The sequence below is a fragment of the Dipteris shenzhenensis genome, chromosome 21 (assembly GCF_047967505.1).
Source record: "Dipteris shenzhenensis isolate YYH24624 ecotype China chromosome 21, Dip_SZ_1.0, whole genome shotgun sequence".
In the NCBI taxonomy this organism is placed as follows: domain Eukaryota; kingdom Viridiplantae; phylum Streptophyta; class Polypodiopsida; order Gleicheniales; family Dipteridaceae; genus Dipteris; species Dipteris shenzhenensis.
Window position 1 is genome coordinate 47,993,293 of NC_141616.1, and position 22,816 is coordinate 48,016,108.

The 22,816-nt window shown below is 44.2% G+C and overlaps 1 protein-coding gene across 1 annotated transcript in view; it reads left to right on the plus strand.

Annotated features, from left to right (window-relative positions):
* LOC147888973 (SH3 domain-containing protein 2-like) overlaps positions 1-18,874 on the plus strand; it is a 41,853-nt gene extending 22,979 nt beyond the window's left edge. Inside the window, exons 6-10 of the mRNA XM_087392545.1 lie at positions 2,874-3,074; positions 3,174-3,236; positions 3,389-3,580; positions 3,784-3,858; positions 18,416-18,874. Of these exons, the coding sequence (XP_087248671.1) occupies positions 2,874-3,074; positions 3,174-3,236; positions 3,389-3,580; positions 3,784-3,858; positions 18,416-18,532 (648 nt within the window). The 3' untranslated portion in view covers positions 18,533-18,874. The remainder of the gene's footprint in view (positions 1-2,873; positions 3,075-3,173; positions 3,237-3,388; positions 3,581-3,783; positions 3,859-18,415) is intronic.
* Positions 18,875-22,816: the final 3,942 nt, after the last annotated feature.

Genomic DNA, 22,816 nt, shown 5'->3' on the forward strand with positions numbered 1-22,816 from the left:
TGCCTTCCATGCAAGCCCTGCAGACATGATCATTGCCTGCAATCGGTGGAAGTCCATCCACCATCTCTGTCTTCTGCATCGCGGAGAGAGTGTCATAGTTGACGTGACCGAACCGCTCATGCCATAATCTCGATCTTCCATGGTCCCCGTGCACCAACAGAGCGTTGAGCCGATATAGCCCATGCTCCTCGACACCTTGAGCCACCACCTGTTCGTTTGCCTTGGATGTGATAGTGACCTTGCCGTTGTTGAATAATACCGACATATTGTGCTTGTCCATTTGACTGACAGACAATAGGTTCTTGCACAAATTCGGTACATATAGTACACTGGAAATCAACTCCTCGTTTCTTGCAGTCGTAATGAACGGAATACTACCGACACCCTTCACAGGGCATGACCGGTTATCCCCAATAGATACCTTGGAATTGGGATGTGTACCTTCCATGGTTTTGAACCACTCCTTGTTGGACATGTGCTTTGAAGTTCCACTGTCTCAATACCAACCTTCCTCTCCCTCACTGACTGCATAAGCAGAGCAGTACTCAGTGATGATGAAGAGAGTGCCGGTCGTGACGTTTGCTGATTCGGTCTTTGGCTCCTCCTTGGACTTGGACGACTCCTTCTTGAGGTCCGTCTTCTTCTTGCGGCACCCTTTAGCGGAATGACCAAGCTTCTCACAGTAGAAGCACTTCATCTGCCTCTTTTTCTCTGCATCCTCGGTCTTGTTTTTGTTCTTGGAGTCTTTGAACTTACCCTTGCCGGGCTTGTCCCTCGCCACAAGAGCCTTCTCGTCCGATTGCGTAAACAGATTTTCTCGAGCCTCTTCCTGCAATAGTAAAGGCCCAAGCTTATCGAAGGTGAGAGGCTTGGTCCGTAGTCATGAAACTCTTCAAGGTTCTAGGTAGCTTGTGTAAGCGCAACAGTGCCAGTTGACTTGACTCTACCTTTTGACCAACTGCCGCGAGCCGGTCCCTCACCATCTTGACTTTTGTCAGATGGTCATGAACATTGTCTGCCTCATTCATGTCTAGGTTGTACAGTTGGTGTTGGAGCATCGGAATCCGAGATGTATTGTTCGTTTCATACAAATCCTTCAGGATAGCCCACGCCTCTGTAGACGTCTCGGCTACCTAGATGTGCCGAAGAATAGAGTCCGCCGTGGTCCCAATGATTAATACTAGTGAGTGGGCATCTCTCTCTTCCCAATTCTGAAGCTCTTCACCATCCACTAGAATGAGAATCTTCCCCTTGTTGTCCAACAAGTCTTCCGGCTTTGCCTCCACCCTCGTCGTTAGCTTCCACAACTTCCGGGCCACAAGATGGTTCCGGATCTTCATTTTCCAGATCGGGTAGTTTGACCCGTCTAGCTTCCCTGACTCTCCGAAGTTAGGGATTGTAAATGAGAGGAATCTGCAGGAGGAGGAAGGAAGAGAAGGTGCTGAAGAGGCAACAGTAGAATCTTTGTCCTCCATCCTTGCTGTAATAAAGAACAGTAAACTGAATTTACAGCGGAGAACTTGACCACGCAGCAAACCTAAGTGTTGATTGGAGTCGCCTTCTAGCAGAGGTACTCCGATCTAGAGCTGTGAACCTAGCTCTAATACCATGTTGGAAATAGAGGATAGAATCACTCACACCTCACTTCCTATCTAGCTCATACAACACTCAGAAAAACTGAAAGAGAGATAGGACAAAACTCAGATGTATTCCTCCACAATTGTGGTTAACAAAAGCTCAAGGGTGAGTGTGTACAAACAGCCTGAGTGCTGTCAATGATGCTGAGCCTCTTCCTCCCCCTGTGTGCTTGCCTGTGTGCAAGGTTGTAAGTGTAGGTGATGAGGAATGAGGGGGGAAGTGGGGGATTTTTATAGGAGGGGTTAGGCCCCCTCATTTTGGCTGACCAGGGAGTTGGCTCCCTGCCCACGGCACCGACCTGCCAGCCCACCAACCGACCTGATTGGTTGGCCTTTGCTGGCTGGTCAGGCCGGCTTAGGCCAGCCCTATTTAAGGGCCCATAAGCCCTGCTTATGGGCTGCTGTTGCATCTGCCAACTCCACCCGTGCACAGGTCCAAGAGCGCCTAGGATGTCGAGGAAGCCTGGGGGGGGGAAGGCAGTTGTGTATGAAATACAGGGATTTCGGAGAACTTTCATTGGAAACAGGTTTGTCTTATTTTATTGTTCATTAAATGTTTGAAACTGCAAACTTTTGGATGCTTAAAGGCCGAACCTGTAGTTGTGAGTGTGACATATGCCAAATAGGATTTTGAGTTAAATGAAGAACATATGGTACATGAAAACATATATAAGAGAGAAGACATGTAAATCAGATACCGGCCAAGGGTCTTTCCAATACAGAGATGCTTTTCGTTTGCCACTTTGAAAATGATCATTTATGCTTTTATTCTAAACTATTCCAAAATAGGAGCATGTCGTACAGGATTGAGGACATAAATCCTCTAGAGGGGTGAGAGGGTTTGTGGCATAATTATGGTAGATAACCAAGGGCAAATGCATATATGCCATAGAAACATACATGGGGTTAGAATTGGCAACAGGGCCTTTTTTTAATGTTTGAGTAGGTAATACATTGATTTAATCCATCACTGAGCGTTGATGTATTTGAAACTCCAGCATGGCCTCTCAGCACTGGGCCATTGTAATTGTGAGGTGATGGCCACCACAATATAATATGTTTGTATTCAAATTTCCAAAAAACAGAGTTTGTCTGGTGGCTGTTTTGGTGGAAAAAAGTGGATTATATGAAAAGAGAGTGGTTAATGGGGTACAGGAGAACAAAGATAGCCTAACTGGGCCATGTTCGAGAGCAAATAATGGTCAGTTATTTAACCACATGCCATGTGCTCCACAGGCCGCTGACTTGGGAAGACGCCAAGCACGGTTAAAAGATACTGGAGGGGGCATGGAGACTGCATCAAAGCTGCAAATGGCAGAATTTAAGATGCAAGAGCTTGCATCCTCAATGGCCTTGTTAGGAAAAGAGGCAGCGGCTGCGATGAGTTCTGTGGACACCCAGCAGCAGCGCCTCACACTCCACCGTCTTATTGCTTTGGTATGCACGCTGGCTACTACCTCTGCCTAAAGGATTTTGTTCTTTTCTCCAGGGTCAACAGTGATCTGATGTTAAACTTTTGGTCTTTCAAATTATCAGGTTGAAGCCCAACGAACTTACCATCAGCATGCTGCAGAAATATTGGATCAAATCCAGGCTCAAGTACTTTGCATTTTATTTCCCCTTGGGTTTTTGAAATGCAGTTTATCTTTCTTACTGCCGTACGGATAAGGATTTCCCTTGCTTTTTTTTTTGGGGGGGGGGGGGGGGACCATGTGATAGTAATACTGTTTTATTGATTTGGTACTCTGAAGATGGTATTGGAGCGCCAGCAGATTGAGTCTGCACCCCCTACGAAGCCCAAAATTGCAGTCATTGACACATTGGCAAAACTGCCTGTGAATGTGAATGCCAAGCTGATTGGAGACCATGCTGACATACTTCAGTCTGTTGGCAGTCTAGCTTTAGATGATGCACATAAAAAGCCCAACATGTATCTGGCTGAGGTAAGTTGACCTGTCCATTGCCAGGAGCAAGGCCATTGTGCCAGAAGCTATGTAACTCAATTGCCTTTGTTTATTCTATAGAATGAATAAATGTGACCCTTAACAATGAGTTATAAACTTAATCTCATCATATTCCTATCAAGTCTTCACAAAATGCTGCTAGAAGAAAAACTGGATGACTGTTATGTTTTGATCTTTGGCAGGTCATGCATCCATTCGAAGCAGAATCAGATGGTGAATTGAGTCTAGCAATTGGTGACTTCGTTATTGTACGCCAGGTGCTCCTGCCTCTCTTTCTGTGTTGCTGTAACTGCTTTTTAACGTATGAACTATATTAAAAGAAAACTTTTGATTACTTTGCAGACGTTTGACATATTTCCAATGTATGCTATTTTTGAGGCGTCAGTGTCAGATCCAAGCTCATTGATAGATGGATTTTTTTTGTTGGTCTACTGGTTACAAATGCTTATTGGTTGACAATAGGTTGTTTTAGATGCCTACAAAGTATATAGCTATAGTAAGGTTGTCAAAAAGGTAGTTCATGCTTGTGGTAGAGTTGGTGCTATGCTATGCTATCTGTCTGTCTGTCTGTCTTACCCACACTTACACTCACACACGCGCACACACTCACACACACATAACCTATACACACATACACACACACACATACATATGTATTGTGTGTGTGTGTGTGTGTACACCCACTTTTTTTTGGTGAAATCCATATTTGTTTATATTACAAGAAGCAGTTCCCAAAGAGGGAACATGCCATTACAAATATCATAATATTTCAATTTAAGACAAGTAGACAGAGGAATCTATTTGACGAGCACTAAGACAAACATAAGAGGATGGTCTGAGTGACATCCAGAAATAGTGAAACTTGGAAAAAGTGGAATATCTAAAGACTCTATGATATTCGTCCTTCCCTAGAGTCTGAAGGGGTATTGAGTGCATCATGTTTCAGTTTGCAGCTAGTGAGTAGGAGAGAGAGTGAGGATAGTCTATCTCCTGCTACATTGGTATCAGAGCTTCATATTCTTTCCTGAGACAGAGGGTTGTGTAGGGGTACCTATTTTTTTAAAAAGTATTTTCTGTATTTTGTGCCTACCCCGGACTAGTGGTAGTACCATACTCCGTTAGCCGCTCCCTCCCTTACTCCATCGCACATCAGACCGGCTCCTGTCTTCACCCGTAGGTGTTTACACCTTACAGCGTGTAGTAAAGAGGGGAAATTCTTTAGGACAGTCAGGGATAGCCCCATCATTTATGGTCCAGACAAGATCCGGTAAGGACACCACGAGCACCAATGAGCAGTCCAACATAGGGGGGAGGGTTTAATGACTCCACCACCCCCACCATAGAATCCTGTAGATACTTCCATGTCTGCCATGACAGCTATGTTGCAGGCTATATGCAGATGCAACAACAACAGTTCGAGGCTCTCGACCCAGCTTCAGGAGATTCGGGAAGAGCTGGCCGCCAGAGAGCACAAAAGGCTAGCTCGGGATGCTTCATGCTTCAAGAATTTTATTGCCTTGGCTGAGGATGAGAGTGGGCTGCATATTGCTCACCTTAATACAGATAAGGGGGGTGAATACATGTCAAAGGAGTTTGCTGTTTTTTTGGCTTCACGTGGCATCCATCATTGATGAACGGTGCCTTATACTCCTCAATAGAATCGAAAAGCGGTCTTGATGTCAAGTTGGTGCACTTGCCAATGATGATGGGCTGCAATGTCAATGACACATCGAATGGTAGTAATCCTGGATGTGGGAGCAAATGTCTCCTCAAAGTCAATGCCTTGTTGTTGGGCATACCCTTTTGCAACAAGACGGGCTTTGTATCGATCTATGCTGCCATCAGATTTCCTTTTTAATTTGTAGACCCACCGCGTTCCAATGGCATGCTTGCCAGGTGGGAGATCTACTAATTCCCATGTGTCATTTTTGGCAATAGATTGTAACTCAGCTCTCATTGCATCCATCCACTCTTTGCTGTCAAAAGCATCTTTATGGCACAAAGGCTCTTCATTGCAAGCTGTAGCAAGGAGGGCAAACTCAAGAAAGTGACCATGTTGTCTATTCCCTGATCTTGTCCGGGCAGCAAAAGGCTGATCTTGTTTGTTGTCCCTCAATGTATCAAGAAGCCATCTGGGAACTTGCCTTCGCTGTCTATTGACAGCTCTTTCTTCAATGACTGCATCATGAGTAGTGGGATCATTTTGTGCCGGAAGAGAAACCTGCAAATCAGCATGAGGTTGAGACTGTATGCTTAGTATAGGGCCTGCAAGAGGCTCATGTTGCTGCTCAAAATCCTCTTCTGATGATGGTAGAGGTAACCAAGATTCAAAGGCATCAAACATGTCAACATCTAGCTTTGCTTTGCAGTCCATAAGAGGAGAAGCTGAATGTTCAGCAAAGATCACATCTCTACTGACAATAATCTTCCCAGTATTTGGTTGATATAACCTATACCCTGTGCTCTCCTGGTTGTAACCAATGAATATGCATTTGATTGCCTTTTCATCAAGCTTATGTCTCAGCTGAGATGGTACATGAACATATGCAAGAGACCCAAAAACTTTCATGTGTGAAAGTGAAGGCTTCCTGCCTTTCCATGCTTCATAAGGTGTAGTAGTCTTCAATGCCCGTGTAGGTGATCTATTCAGCACATAGTTGGCACGCATTACTGCATCAAGCCAAAATTTATTGGGCAAAGACTTGGCCTTAAGCATGCATCTGGCCATCTCCATTGTGGACCTGTTTTTCCTTTCAGAAATAGGATTCTACTGAGGAGTGTAAGGAGTAGTGCATGAGTGAATAATGCCCCGTGAGGATAGAAATGCATCAAACTCCTTTGACATATACTCACCCCCCCTATCTGTGTTGAGGGTGACAAGCTTGTTTCCTGATTCATTCTCAACCATATTCAGCCATCTCTGAAAGCATAAGAAAACTTCAGATTTGGCCTTTAAAGGATATACCCAGCAATACCTTGTGAAATCATCAATGAGAGTCATGAAATACTTGTATCCTCCAATGGCATTTGTCCTCATTGGGCCACAGACATCACTGTGTACTAGCTGCAATTTCCTTTTTGAGATTTTTGGACAATTCTTTTGAAGAGGAAATCGATGCATTTTACCCAAAAGACAACCCTCACACACATGTTTGGAAACTATGTGAGTCTGAGGTACATCATTTGCCATCTGCTGTGAATGTAGCTTTGCAAGAGCTCTATAATTGAGATGGCCCATTCTCTCATGCCAAAGATGAGTTTCAGCAAGTTGTGAATCTGAAATAGCCAATGCTTCAATAGAAAGTGCAGCTGGATGATGATCAAGGTGATAAAGCCCTTTTTGCAAAGTGCCAGTGAGAACTATGGCATTGTCATCATGAAGATCATATACTAGGCATATGTAGCCATCAAAAATTACTCTGAAACCTGAAGTAGCAATTGCTGAAATTGAAATCAAGTTGACTTCAATGCCAGGCACAAAAAGAACATTTGTGAGAGTGACAGGATGGCTGGAAATGGATGTGAGCTGCACATCTCCAACTCCTTTTGCAGCATATGAAGCATTATTAGCACATGTAACAGTCCCCCCTTGAGGTGCATCAGCTAGAGAATGAAACAACTGTCTGCAAGATGTGACATGCTTGGAAGCACCACTATCAAAGTACCAGGACCGAGCATCATTAGCAGTAAAGTGCATCAGCTTTGGAGGGATCAAATGAGCAATGGACAGCCCATGCCCAATGTCAGCTTCCTTGTCTCTATACTAGGCTTTTCTTACGTATCACGGGAGTAGCACCCTGATTTTTTCCTCCCAGCCTATTCTGCCAAGACTTCCAAGCAAGAGAGAGATCTATCCTCAAAATCACGTCAAAATCCAATTCTCCTCTTCTCTCACTAGCCTTGGCAGACCCCAAATCCCTAGATAGATCTAGATGCCACATGTCATCCATATAGGGCCTTCCTAATGCAACATTTCACCCCTCTCTTGGGATGCATTTAATTCCTTGCCCCTAGGCACAATCTTTGCACTAGGCCCTTGGTCTCAGATCTATCTAGTCTGGTGCTATCAGCCCTCACCTAGGACCTTGACATTAATCCCTCCCGATCATTTACATAAAGCGCAAACACATATATTACAAAGATAGATCCTATAAGGGAAATGTCGACTGATTCTTCCGAGGTCATGCTACCTCCGCTAGAGCGTAACATTCCTTCCCTCTTCAGACATCAGCGTCCTCGATGATAAAGTCTGGGAACACTCTCCGCAACTGATATACGGATTCCCAGGTAGCTTCGGATAGAGGCTGACCATGCCATGCAACCAACACCGTGGGTATCTTTCGATTTCGTATTTGCATTGTTCCTCGGTCCAGGATTCTTGTTGGTTTGCACCTTGCAATATCCTCTATCTCCTGAAACAAAACCACACCTTCGATTAGTGAGTCACCAGTATGTAAAAATTTCTTTAAACGTGAAACATGAAAAACCGGGTGCACCTTACACCCCTGTGGCAATTCTAATTTATAGGCTACACTGCCTATTCTCTTTAGAATTAACCACGGCCCACAGTATCGAGGTGATAACTTAGCACACTCTCCTGAAGTCAACGACTTCGAGTGCGAAGGAATTCTGAGAAAAACTTTTTCTCCTTCTTCAAATACTCTTATAGACCGATTTTCATCCGCATACACCTTGGCTCTATCCATAGCCTGGCGGATATTAGCTCTCGCAAGTGCTAGCATCTCCCGCATCTGAACTACAAAGTTCGCGGCACTAGGCACTTTCTGAGGTACTCCAACTATAGTTGGATTGGCTGGTCTATAACCATAGTTCAGCTCAAACGGACTGAACCCAGTAGATGAATGTTTCCTATCATTGTAGGCAAACTCCAACAATGGCAACCACTTGTCCCATGTATGTTGCCTCAATGACACATATGCCCTCAGCATATCCTCTAAAGTCTGGTTGACTCTCTCCGTCTGACCATCCGTCTCAGGATGATCCCCACTACTCATTCCCAACTCAGTTCTTAGTGTCTCAAATACCGCTGTCCAAAAGTGACCGGTAAACCTGACATCTCTGTCTGACACTATGGATCTAGGCAATCCATGCAGACGAAATATATGTCTAATAAACAAATCCGCTACTTGCGGGGCACTAATAGACTCTCTAGTCGGAATGAAGTGAGCCATCTTGGTTAGACGATTAACCACCACAAGGATAGAATTATACCCTCCTTGTGTTGCAGGTAGTCCTACAATAAAGTCCATGGAAATGCTCTCCCACTTACTTAGTGGTATTTCCAAGGGTTGTAAAAGTCCGGGTGGCTTCACCCGCTCGGCCTTACTTACCTGACACGAGAAACATCGTGTCACATATTCATGAATATGCTTTTTCATCTTTGGCTAAAAGAAATCTCGCTTCACGAGATCATATGTCTTCTCGACTCCTGGATGTCCCGCACACGGGCTATCATGGCATTGTCGAATGACTCTCTGCCTGAGATCATTCTGACCAGGTACTACAACCTTGTCATTTCTAACTAGCATACCATCCCTTATGGTATATCTTGCATAAGTTTGGCCTTTTCTGGATGCCAGGTCATCCTTTTCATTTTCCCTGGGTTTTAACACATGAGCCTTAGGCCATAAGCTCTGGACAAACTCGTCCACCTTTTGAATTTCTCTGATCTCGGTCATTAGAGCACTCTCTAATACCGTGAAACTCAGGTTATGCATAATGCGAGACAACGCATCAGCAACCTTATTGTCTTTTCCTCTTCGGTACCGAATCGTAAGATTAAACTCCTGCATGAGCTCTGCCCACCTAGCTTGGCGGCCCCTCAAGTCAGGCTGTTTACAGAAATGTTTCAGAGTATCATGATCCACATCCACATAAAACTCTGAACCATACAGATAATGCCTCCATGTTTTCAAAGCATGGATAACAGCATACAACTCCAATTCATGAGTTGGCCAATTCCTTTGAGAGGGAGAAAGCTTCTTGCTTTCAAAGGCTACTGGCCTTCCCTCTTGAAGGAGAACTGCTCCTACCGCAATGCCACTCGCATCGGTTTCTAGGAACAACGGTTTCTGGGGATCAACTATTTTTAACACCGGTCCTGTGACCACAGCTTGTTTTATGGTGTTAAAACTTTCCTGTTGATTCTGTCCCCAAATAAAAGGTACTTTATCTGAGGTCAGATCAGTCAATGGCGATACTATTTCGGAATATCCTTTGATATGCCTTCTATAAAATTGGACAAATCCCAAGAATGATCGCAACGCGGTCAGACTCTGAGGGATTGGCCAAGTTAGTATCGCAGCCACTTTCTTCGGATCCATTTCTACCCCCTGTGGAGTAATTATGAACCCTAAATACTCAAGCCTAACCATACACAGTATAGTTTTCTTTTTATTCACGTAAAGACTGGCTTTCCTCAAAGTACTGAACACTATCCTTAAGTGTTCACAATGCTCAGTAACACTTTTACTGAATATCAAGATATCGTCAATAAAATGTACTACGAACTTTCCAATATACGGACGTAGTAAATCATTCATAAGCATGACGAAGGTCGCTGGAGCATTGGTAAGTCCGAAGGGCATTACCAAAAACTCATAATGACCAAACCTGCTTCTAAAAGCGGTTTTATGCACATCCTCGGCTCTAATCCGGATCTGATGATAGCCGCACTTAAGATCTATCTTGCTGAAAATCACGGCTCCATGTAATGCATCTAGCAAATCATCAATCCGAGTCATCGGATACCTGTGCTTAACAGTGATATTATTCAATGCTCTGTAATCTATACAGAGGCGAAACGTATCATCCTTTTTCCTCTTTAATATCACTGGTGAAGCAAAAGGTGAGAAACTTGGTTGAATCTGCCCCAACTTGAGGTATTCTTCCAGTTGCCTACGCACCTCCGCTTCTTCAGTAAAACTCATTCTATAGGGAGGTCTATTTACAGGTTCTGCCCCCGGGATCAGTTCAATCTTATGCTGAACTTTCCGCTCTGGAGGTAACCCATAAGGTAGTTCATCCCTAAAACATTCAGAGAACTCCTCTGTTATAAGATTAGCCAGCTTGGCCATCTCATCACTTTGCGTAACATCAGTGCTAGCCGAAGATTCATCCACCGACTCTACCGACGCTGTGCAAAGGTATAAAAACTCTACTTGAGCCTTTCTGATTTCCATCACGGAAACCAACGGTCCCTGAGGTATATCTCTTTCACCTCGCAAGACATAAAGCACATCATTCATCTTGAATTGATATACGTGCTTTTTCCAATCAATGGCTGGATTCTTCCTAGAATGCCACGCCATTCCCAGGGCTATATCCGCATGAGCAAGCTTGGTTATTTCAAAATCCAGCTTCTCAGCATAGTCCTGAATCCGAAGCTCCAACTGGGTAACCCTTTGGTCCCATACTTCAGTTGAACTTCCATCTGCCATCCTGACTGTGTACGCATAGTCAGATGGACTTTCTTTAGTTTCAGCCTCTTCACGAGCTTGGAGTTAATCACATTGTGAGTTGACGCCGAGTCAAACAACACAATGACATCATGACTGGCCACTTGCCCTTTCATTTTAATTAACTCCGTATCATTGAAGGCTGTATACCCCGTTGCTGCGGGCTTAGATAGGATGTTATCAGGTGCACTCGTCACTAACTTAGTAACAGACACACAGAACAAACAAGGTACTAACCTCTGAGAAGATCCCGCTAGCTGAATCTACATCTCTTCCGCTCTGGGACTTCCCTGCATCTCCACGTCGCACTCTGAGATCACCATCTCAGCCATCCGACGATCTTTATTACGTGGACAATCTCTCCACTGATGAGGTTGAAGGCAACCAAAGCATAAGCCTTCTCTCCTCGCTTTTTCCCTTTGTTCTGGGTTCAAGGGAGACTTAGACCAAGCCCGGGCTGCCATTGGAGTTACTTTCCTTTTCACTCCAATGGTGGTACTTGGCTTAGAAGTTTCAGCCGGTCTCGCCTGCTTGGCTTGACCACTCGGCTGCGAACCACTCCCTCTACTAGCCCACTTCTTCTTAAACCCAGATTTCTTCGGATACCCATACTGGGTTCCGACCTGTGCAAACCCACTTGGCTTGCTGCCCTTGGCATCCTCGTAGTTCAGGGCTATAGCTATTGCATCATCTAGCGTGTTCGCGTACTTAGCCCGAACTTCCATTTTTATTCGATCATTCAATCCAAATATGAAATCTTTCACTTGGATTGATTGAGGCAGGGGTTCGTCAACCTTCATTACACTCTCTCGAAACTTATCAGTGTATTCTGCCACTGATAAATTTCTCTGACGAAGGTTCCTATATTGATCCCAAGCTCGGGATGCCTCGTCAGGAGGTAAGAAGTGTTTCCTGAACTCTCTTTTAAACCCCTCCCAGGTGGTGGATGCTATGCCATCTTTTTGTTGTTTAATCCACCACCGATCCGCAGCCTCACTAAACATATGGGTGGCCTCGCGGATCTTTTTGATGTCATTTCTGATCTCACAAATGGCGAACGCCTCGTCCCATTTGTGTAACCAGGTCTCAATGACATCGGAGCTACGGTCGTTCATCCGACCAGAATACTTTTCCGGTGTGTAATTAGCAATATTTGGCACTTTAGCCTTCCTAGGCTCGACCGTATGGACACTAGACTCCAGTTCCATTGGAGCCTTTCCCTTCTCTTCTCGAGAAGGTCTGGCAGACATACTCTGTAGCACTCTTCTAAGTTCAGATTGCCCTGCGTTGGCTTGTAATTGCTGCGCTAACAACTGTTGCAAGGCATCCTCCAGCAATGCAATCCTGCCAGATAAAGTGTGAGCTACTGGGCGCGATCCCTGCTGGGTCGGCCGGACTCCTGATTCACCAGGGTCCCTCCTGGAAGCTCCTTCTTCTGCTTCCATTCAAATCAATGGGTGTTTTGCTTTTTAAAAAAAAAAAAAAAACACCCCTAAAACACTGTACTTACAAACTGACACAATTCCCTATACTAGGGAATACCTGCAATCTGACAACTATACTGACCAAGTATTTGACACAAGCATATATCACAATATACCCCAAACCACTTTCCCTGTACTAGGGAAATTCCTGCATCAAACTGACTTGAGCACACAAGCATAATCTGAAAGACAGTCCACAAAATTTATTTTTTTTTTCACTTCTTATTCCCTTCTGCTGTATAGAAATAAATGAACTGTAAATTGAAATTTTGCACAGAAAGAAAAAGAGCTGCTCCCTGGTGGTTCGCTCCTGCATAACAGCAAATGAAACAATCTTTTGCAATCTCTCTGGTCTCCGTTGAGTCCGAGTTCCGCTAGTTATAACGAATGATAAGCTGTCGACTGCTTTGAATAGCTGCTAGATGACCTGAAGGCCTCAGCGTGATTTTTTTTAAAAAGCGGGGGACCCGTCAACCAAGCATTGTTGTCGAGTCACCCATACGACCATACCGTCGCCCGTACGTCGCCCATCGCTATGCTTGAGCTCCACGAGGTAATTCTACGCTCTTGCTATTCTCACTGTTCCGTCAGGGTTACGTGAACCTTGCTCTCCGTTCCTGTCGATGAATCTCCCAACCAACGGAGCGTAGGTTCGTTAGCGCCAACCTACCAGCTAACCCCCACGCCACCAACCTGTGCATCGACAGTTCTGGCCAAGCCCCCGGACGACGTGCATACCAGGTCCTTCACGAGCTCACACGACCTTCGGACGGATCCCTGCTCACGCGACGGCCAACACTAATCCTTGGGCAATTGTCGAACATCCCGCTTGTGAGCTCTTGCTTGCGCCATCAACCCGTCACTGCTCGTCGACCAGCCAGCCTTCAATTTCGCCGCTCACGGGCCGCTGCATCAATCGGTGTCTCCCCTAGGACTTTCCGCTGACCAGCGTCGATTCGTTTCTATCTTACGCTCTGCGACAGCTACGTGAACCAGCGTTCATCCATTCTCTCCTTCCCAACCTTGGGCTCTGATACCAACTGTCAGCTTCCTTGTCTCTATACTAGGCTTTTCTTACGTATCACGGGAGTAGCACCCTGATTTTTTCCTCCCAGCCTATTCTGCCAAGACTTCCAAGCAAGAGAGAGATCTATCCTCAAAATCACGTCAAAATCCAATTCTCCTCTTCTCTCACTAGCCTTGGCAGACCCCAAATCCCTAGATAGATCTAGATGCCACATGTCATCCATATAGGGCCTTCCTAATGCAACATTTCACCCCTCTCTTGGGATGCATTTAATTCCTTGCCCCTAGGCACAATCTTTGCACTAGGCCCTTGGTCTCAGATCTATCTAGTCTGGTGCTATCAGCCCTCACCTAGGACCTTGACATTAATCCCTCCCGATCATTTACATAAAGCGCAAACACATATATTACAAAGATAGATCCTATAAGGGAAATGTCGACTGATTCTTCCGAGGTCATGCTACCTCGGCTAGAGCGTAACACCCAATCATCCTGAAGAGCATGTGCATGGGAAGCATCTGCTGGCTCATGGGATTCAATAGCATGTGAGGCATTAACTGTCAATCCTGCTTTCTTTTTCTCCGAAGCAATGCGCTTCCTGCATTCTGAAGTGTCATGTCCAGGCTTGCGACAGTAGTTGCATCTTTTCTTCTTTGCCTTATCTGCTGTATTTTTAGATGCATGGGAGGAATTGCAGCTGCTATGCGCAGAGGAATTGCAGCTGCTATGCGCAGATTTTGGCTTGCCCATAGGCTTGGAAGCCTTGCCTCTTCCTGTCTGCTATGAAGCAAATGCATGATCAGGAATAATGGCTTGTCTGTTAGCTCTACTTTGCTCTTCCTAAAGTAACTAGCTGATCAAAAGAATAGTGGTCTGGATTACCCATGGCCACTAATCGAAGGGTTGTAGCAAACCCTTGATATGTATCTGGCAGTCCATTCAATGTAGTACTGACAAGCTGTGAATTTGGCACCACCTCATCAATGTTGGCAAGCTGTTCCATGAGGTCCTTGACCTTTGTCAAGTATGCATCCATTGACTCACCTTCATTCATATTGACTTCCTGTAATTGCCTTCTCAAATATGCAACACGAGCTTCATTGCGAATCTGATAGAGAGAAGCTAATTTATCCCAAGCATCCTTTGCTGTCCTACAAGACCGGATGTGTGGAATAATGATTCTCTTGTATGATAAAGCAATGCATGAATGTGCATTTGCATCTCTTGCATCCCATCTTGACTGTTCTTGAGTTTGAAGAGCAGCAGCAGGAGTGCTAGAGGAAGAGGCATCGGGAGGAGTACCCCCTGCAGAAGGACCAGCAGTACAGGCAACCACTGTAGAATTGGCTGGCCTCATATCAGCCCCACAAATGCTTTGCAACAAGAATATGTTTCATGAGATAAGACCACATCGGATAGTTGGTGCCATCCAACTTATCATCTTCATGAAGAACTCCAAATAAATCTTGATTGTTCCCAGCCATAGCAAATGTGATACCGTGAAAAAGACCTGAAAACCCAAAAGCCTCAAGGCTATCATTGCAAAAAGCTGGCTGTCCCAAAAATGACAGCAAATATCTGCAAATTTCAGACCCAAATCAAAGGGCAAATGCGGATCTGACCCAAATGTGACTGTGATAGGCAATGTTCACTGCAAAAAACAGCAAATTTGGCAAAAGCCCCAAATTTATTGAGGGCAAATAGGCCAAAAAGAGGGCAAATGCAAAAAAGCCCCAAATTTTGCTGAGATTTTGCAAATGTGACCCAATTTATTGCAATCTGACTCAATGTCCTGCAAAAGTGACTCAATGTTCTGTAAAATGACTCAATGTCCTGCAAATGTGACTCAATGTACTGCAATAAAAAAGAAATTGCAGACCAAATCCCGAATCTCTAGTGTTCTTGCAAGAAGTTGCAACTAGAGGAGATGAAAGGTATTGAAAGCCCCAAATTTCGCCAATGTCCTGCAAGAGACTTCACACATGCAACACCGGTACGGAGATCTCGAGAGAAGTACTAGCTGTACGAACAGCTCAAGTACGGTGTACGGCTATACGGTCAGCTCAAGTACGACTGTACGGTGTACGGTCAGCTCAAGTACGGCTGTGCGTTGTACGGTCGCACGTTGTACGGGGATCTGAAGTACTGCAGTTGTACGGAGGCTCCCACGTGTAGGTACAGAAGATCTGCGTAGATCAGTACAGACAGTACGACGATGCAGGTACTGATCTGTACGGCGGCGCAGATGTACGGCGACACAGATGTACGGCGACACAGATGTACGACGACGCGCAGGTACGGCGATGCAGTACGGCAATGTACGTGTTCACGTACGGGCTGTACGGCGCAGGTACTATATGCAGTATGGAACAGGTGAAGCTGGACGCCTAGATCTACAGCACAAAAAATGGCGACTGATGGCCACGGGTGCTGAAGGAGACCTCGAAAAAACTGCAGCAGTTGGAGATGTGTCGACCAGCAGGGCTGCAGACTCCCAATGAGCAATGGAGGACTCGGGGGCTGAGGAGAGCTGGAAGACAAGAGCAAAACTTGCTCTGATACCATTGAAGGAGCGAAGAGAAGAGAGAGAGAGTGCAGGTAGCAAGAAGTCGTAGTAGAACAGCCGTCACGTCAAAATCTTAGATAGTCAAAAACATTCAAGTACAAAGTACTTGTACCTAGACCTAGGACTAAGTGTCCTAGGTGTCACATAGGACTAAGTGTCCTATGTGGCCTAAAAAGCACTAACACTATAAGTGCCTACACTTATGCCTACAAGGCACATACCATGGTCTATAGGGCATCACTAGAACCACCAGAAGATGGCCTACAATCAATTAGCATCGGTTGGCTAGAAGGTGGACTCGCGCCAGTTGGCCTTGATGGTATTGAGGAGGCTACCTCGGAGTTTCAAAAGCTTCGTCACCACTGTGACAGCAAGACAGAGGACCAAACCTTTGGCTTTTGAGGAGTTGGGTCCATTACTGTTTCAGGAAGAAGCTAAGGAGAAACTCTACAACATTGACAACGATTACAAGGCGTTGCCGGCAAAGGATAATGCTAGCAAAGGAAAGGCCAAGCCTAACGGTGGCAAGCCCAAGGAGGATGACTCTGGAGATGACGAGGACACTTCCAAGAAGAGGAAGCTGAAGAAGAAGTGCTTCTATTGTGACACGCCAGGCCATTTTGCGAAGGATTGCAGAAAGAAGGCGGCGGATCAGAAAAACAAGGAGGAGTTGCCTGACTCAAATTTAAAGAGTGACACAAAGCCAAAGCTAATGTGGCAATCGGAGAATTGTTCTTGGTGACATTTCCATGTGTTACTGAGGTAAGATATGCCGCCCTAGAAGCTACAGAGAAGATGTCTGACATTGAGATGTGGGCCGACGAGGAGTCAAAAACCTTTGCGAAGGTGAAGAACATCATGGAGTGCTTGGAATCTTCTAGGTATGTGGCTGTTGATGGGCATTACAGCCATCCAGCACTCCAAGAGCACGCAGGCTCTAGAGATATCTGGTAGATTGTAGGAGTACATGGTGGTAAGATCAAAGGACCATGCTCTGGTGGGACTTTGGATCTCTCTCTCTCTTTATATTGTGTCCATAGTTTTGGACGGAAATATATTCTTTTGGTAGCTTCTATATCTAGCTGGATCATTGTCTATTGATGAGTCTGCACATCTATTTGATGCACATAAGTTAAGGAAGTTTGTGATTCCACACCCCACACACACTGTGTGAGCTTGTGGGCTATTCTATCAGTCTTCCGTTGTGCGTACCCTCTGTTGGTTGATATCTAACATCCGCCGCTTGAACGTCAATGTGTAGGGGCTGGGTGTTGATGAGGCTGCAACGTCAGTATAAGAGCCTGCTGATTGGGGTGGTGACGAATGTCTTCACCCTAGGAAACTCTGTGGTAGTGGCCTGTGCAAATCAATGAAAACCCCTCAGCTGAAACTAACCCCCAAGCTTGGCTGGGGGTTCATCACAGCCTTGAGAAAACCTGACCTGCTGTCTGTTTTGACCCTGCCTGCGATGTGACCTGAAGCTGAAGTCGTCCCAGTGGAGCTGAAGCTGCCTGGGACGCTGATCTGCTACTGCCTCGACCTGGACCTGCTGCTGCTGCTGCAACTTGGACTTGGGGCTGCTGCCGCGAGGACCTGGACCTGCTGCTGCTGCGCCTCTGTGCGCTGAAGAAGGGAAGGAGCTGCTGCTACGGCATCCGAGGCTGAGGTGGGAGAGAGAGAGAGAGAGAAGGGGGGGGGCAAGAGGATGCACAGAGAGAGAGAGAGAGAGAGAGAGAGAGAGAGAGAGAGAGAAGGGGGGGGGCAAGAGGATGGAGGTTGATTGGATGTGGAGGATCGTGCACATGTTAAGCATATATTGATGTGGAGGATCTTGCACGTGTTGAGCATATACTGTTTTGAGCACATGGAGCACTATGTATAAATGCAATGGGGATAAGTTGTGGTATGTCATATAAACAAGGTAACCTAGCTGTTTGTCAGCAGTCGAATGCTGCAAAAGACCCTGTTCCTTTTTGAAGGCTGGTTAGATTATTTACTCGACAGTTATTATGATTGCACATGAATCACCAAAAGTTGGGCTGGTTTGGCCTCAATTACTTCTATCTTGTCTGAGGAAAAGTATGTTGTTTGTCTTAAACACTTTGTCTTTTATACTCTTTCTAGATGTTACAATTCAAGGTTGCATTACTCCCTGCTATGAACGTTGTTCAAGTGTTGTTTGAAGATTGCCTTCTTTTGGGGGAGGGAGTGTGCAATCTAAAATATGGGAATTAGAAATTAATATTTGGAGTTTTTCCAGGTTTCCCAATCTGGATGGTCAGAAGGAGAGTGTAAAGGTCAGGCTGGCTGGTTCCCGTCTGCTTATGTTGAGCATCGACAACAAGTGCCAGCTAGCAAGCTAACTGAGGCCTTTTGAGTCTCCTCCACTCAAAATGTTGTCTGATCTCAATATCTTAAAAGGGTGATGATGTGTTTCTGCACCTATTATATCCAAATAGCACACATAAATCATTGATTTGTCACCTATTAGGTGCGGTACATTGTTAAAGAAAATGGTTGGCCTATTGTTGGCATGTTTCTAGGTGAGTTATCTTTATGCCTATTCCCATTGCGTGTAGATGAAAATTTCTATTCTGGTTAAGTATGCCATCAAGTACTCATGTGGTAGAGAGACTTTCTTTCGGTGACACGTCACCTTGATAATATTAGTAGCAGTTGTATAGGGTTTAATTCTTTTGAATATCTTCAGTACAAAGTTGTATTTCAAAGGAAGAAGGCATTATTTTAATAATGATAGTAATTGTTGTATAGGGCTTGGGTCAGTTGAATATATTCAGTCCAAAGTTGCATCTTGACGCAAGATCCATGGTGGATCAATTTGATGTCTTCTCATAGGTTGTCAATTTTAGGATTCCTAAAACTATGAATGGATGTGAGGAGAATAATCCTCATTTTCATGAGGAGTTCCCCTACATTGAAGGAACTTGATGTGATAAGGGGAACACACTATAGATGTAAACCGAGTTGAGTTAAGACTTGTCAAGGGCAATGGAGGAAGCTCTTTCTAGAAGGATTGTCCTACTCATTTTTGAGAGCCTTTGGGACGGCTCTCATCAACATTATGTAGTCGGTAGTCATACGTCGACTAACCTCCATCATAGTGAGTTTGGCACCGAAGCTTAGATCGAAACATCATATGTTCTCGTGAGTTTGAGTAATATAGAATCATTGACTTCATATGTATGTGTATGGTGTGTACATTGAAGCATAGTTTTGTTGCAGCATTGATTAGTGTGTATTTTGATGTCTCGTGTTAGTGTGCTTCCTCTTGACCACCTCTTCACAACATTTTAGTGTTCTAGATTGTGTCCATATTATGTTTGTGTCAACTTGGTCTTGTTTCTTCCACCCCGACACCAACATTGTTGTGCAATCTCTCGGCAAGAATTGGTTTAGATTACTAGACACATATGCCTCCAAGGTAGTGATGTTTTTAGTGTTTTTGTCCACTTTTCTACAAATGGTAGCTGCAGATCTATTGACAATCGAGTGCATAGAAAATGCCTTCACTAATAAGCTTAGTGCATGTAACTCGTCGAATATCAACACATCCAAATGCTTCAGGTGGTAGATCCTAGGAAATGAAGCAAGGTCGAGGTATGAGTTCGAGGCCTTAATTGAACAGGCAGGCTTGGGACCATGGAGATGGGGATCTATTCTTTGGGCACCAAAAGAGGATTTTGAATGGCAACTACAAAACAAAGGGGAATTTATGGCATGTACATTCACTCAGTCCCTTGCTATTGTTTAGGGTTCAATTGAAGATAAATATTTAAGGTGACTATAATGTATGTGGATCGTTGCCATCTATCAAATGGAGTTGCCATCTATCAAATGGAGTTGATATGGATTCAATCCATGGGTGTCCTACCATAGAAGGTGGTTGCTAAGTTTTTTAATGTACATAGATGTGAGTGCTTTGGAAGATTTTCAAGGAGAACATGTAAGATTGGTCTCTTCATTGTGAGTTGAATTGTAATTTTTGCTTTAAAAGCTTGTGGAGCAAAATATGTCAGATTGATCTCTTCGATGTGGATTAAGTTGTAGTTTTGTGCAATATGTCCTAAAAAACAAAGCTAAGTTAGTCCCATGGACTCTTAAAATATACATGATCAAGTGCCAATGCTTCAAGGGGAGCAGGAGTTCAAAAGTTGATTCAAGGACTGCATTTTTCTCTAATATGAGATGGTGCATCAAAGAACATTACACGGAGTCTTCCATATAGCTTTGTTTGTTAAAACCTTTTGATACGATTCATATAGTTTGTGAGTGTGGGAATTGGTATTTGCCAAAGCTTTTTTTGTGTGTGGAAATAAGTTAAATTAAATTAAAGAAGGAAAATTACTTAGAAAGAAAAGAAATTGCTCTCACAGAGCACTGTGTAAGACCTTTCCTACTCTAGCAATGTGTCATAACGCTTGGTGAAATCCAGTACATTGAGTAATGCATTTTGAATCTGATTAAAGAGATTATTAGGTTGCGCAACATCTTGAACAACTATGTTATTTCACACTTATAATCATGCTGCATTGTGACCGCTTGAGTAATCTGCCAAACCTCAAAAAGAGGGCTGCTCATCTTGCCTTTGTGCCCTAGCAAAGCACTTTTCTAGGTGTAGACCATTAGAAGATGCGCACATGCAAACCATTGGTTGGCTGCTACCCAAACGTCTCTAGTTACTATACACCCCAAAAGAGATGATATTGATTTTTTCAGGCTAATTCTATAAAGTTGACAATAGGGGGGATGTTCTTCCATTTGACGATTCTATCTTTAGTCGGAAGTTTGCAATGGAGGATTCGCCAAAGGAAAAAGTTCAAGCGAGCAAATGGCGTAAGTTTCCATACTCTCCGTGCTCTCATGCTCTAAATATCACCAGAGCCAAGTGGAGCAAAGGCTCTCCAAGCTTACCTAGTAGCTAATACTAGTAGGAGGAAGTGTCTTGATGTCAATGCGTCAGAGATCCTTGCCCAATGCATTTATTCACCCCCCCCATATATAGAGACCAATTGAAGACGTTGGTTGGTCAATCTGGTTCGAGCCTTGAGAACGTTGCTGGCCTGATCCACAAAGAGTTTCTCTCAAGAAGAGAGGTTAAATCTATATGTGGTCTCTAGAATTTTGTGAGACTTTTGGTCCCAAACATCGAGCGAAGAAAGCATATATTTATTGTTAAGCTACTTGGAAAGTCGCGGTCTAATTTGGATCAGAGCAATTTTATTGATGTAAGCCCATTTGCCCACACGTGTTGAAACCTAGTGGATTGATATGCACTGAGGTGATTCGGTTTGTGCCCATCACAATCGGCTAGCGTCTTATGCCAAATAGTAACCGACATGTCGAGTTTTTGAGGCTTTGATTTTCACAGGAAAATTAGATAGCACGATCTCTTGCCATGAAAGCATGCCATGAGAGAACTCGAAAATTCTTGCATCTTCTATCCAGTGTCGTGCTAAGATTGCCCATGGTTGCGTGGAATGGAGCTTGAAAGAGCCATTTGGAGCACAATAAATCACCCTTCTCCAATTTTTGAAGGCCCAAGCCGCCTTCATCATTAGGTGTGGTGGCATAGGACTAGGGGAAAGCGTGCCATTGATCGGACCAAACCATGTCATCAAAAAGGCGCTCCACTTGGTCAAGACCATCTCTAGAGAAGGGTGAATAGTGAGCCAAAGCCCATGAGGGAGGCGAAGATATACTTTACAATACTAATACTTCCTTTCCATGGGGACTCCAATTCCAAGAGGATATCCCAGATATCTGAATATTTCCCTTGCTCGAATAAATTTGAAACCATAGTGATTCCAATTCTAAGAGGATATCCTGCTCGAATAACTTTGAAACCATATTGCGAGTTCTAATTAGGTAGTCCATCCCAATTTTAAAAAAGGATAGTAGTTTTGGAATGATTAACCTTTGAATCCGAGTCGGCATACGATGAAAGCAGATTGTTAAGGTGGCGTTGGTCAGCTAGCAGGACATTTGAATTGTCATCAGAAAAAAAGTGCGGAGAGAAGATCGACCCATCAGGCCTCGGTAGGTTGGCCAGGACTCCAGAAGTAGCAAGATGGTCAATCTACCTAAGGAGGGGTTCTGTGATAATGGCGAAAAGTAAGGGAGCACGAGGAGACCCTTGTCGCATTGATCGTTGTAGGGGGAAAAAACTGAAGTAGTTCCCATTTATGGAAACTAGTTCCCGTTTATGGAAACTAGTGGATAGCTCGTGGGTACTTCAAGTATGGATTATTTTTTCAAGTTAGTTTCGTTAAAAAGCTAACTTTTCATATTGGCATCGAAAGTTTGTATGCTTTAATAAAAATAAATGTTTGAAACATTCGCCAAGATTTGAAACTTTTTTGCAAAAGAATTTAAAGTTTCGTCAGGATTTACACTTTTTCCTTCAAAATTCAAAAGAAAATATAGAAAAAATCACTACATTCTACCAATATTGTGAAACTAAAAAAATGATCTTGAAAACTTGCGCCAAGATTTTATATTAATATGTAAGCATAGCTTTGATAAAGACATCCCTTGCCAAGCCACATAATGTCATGTTCCCCCATGTTGAATTAAAATGAATAGCTTGCTCAGATGAGGTTGCTTGTAAAATGAACTTGATCTTAATGTTGAATTCGTTTGG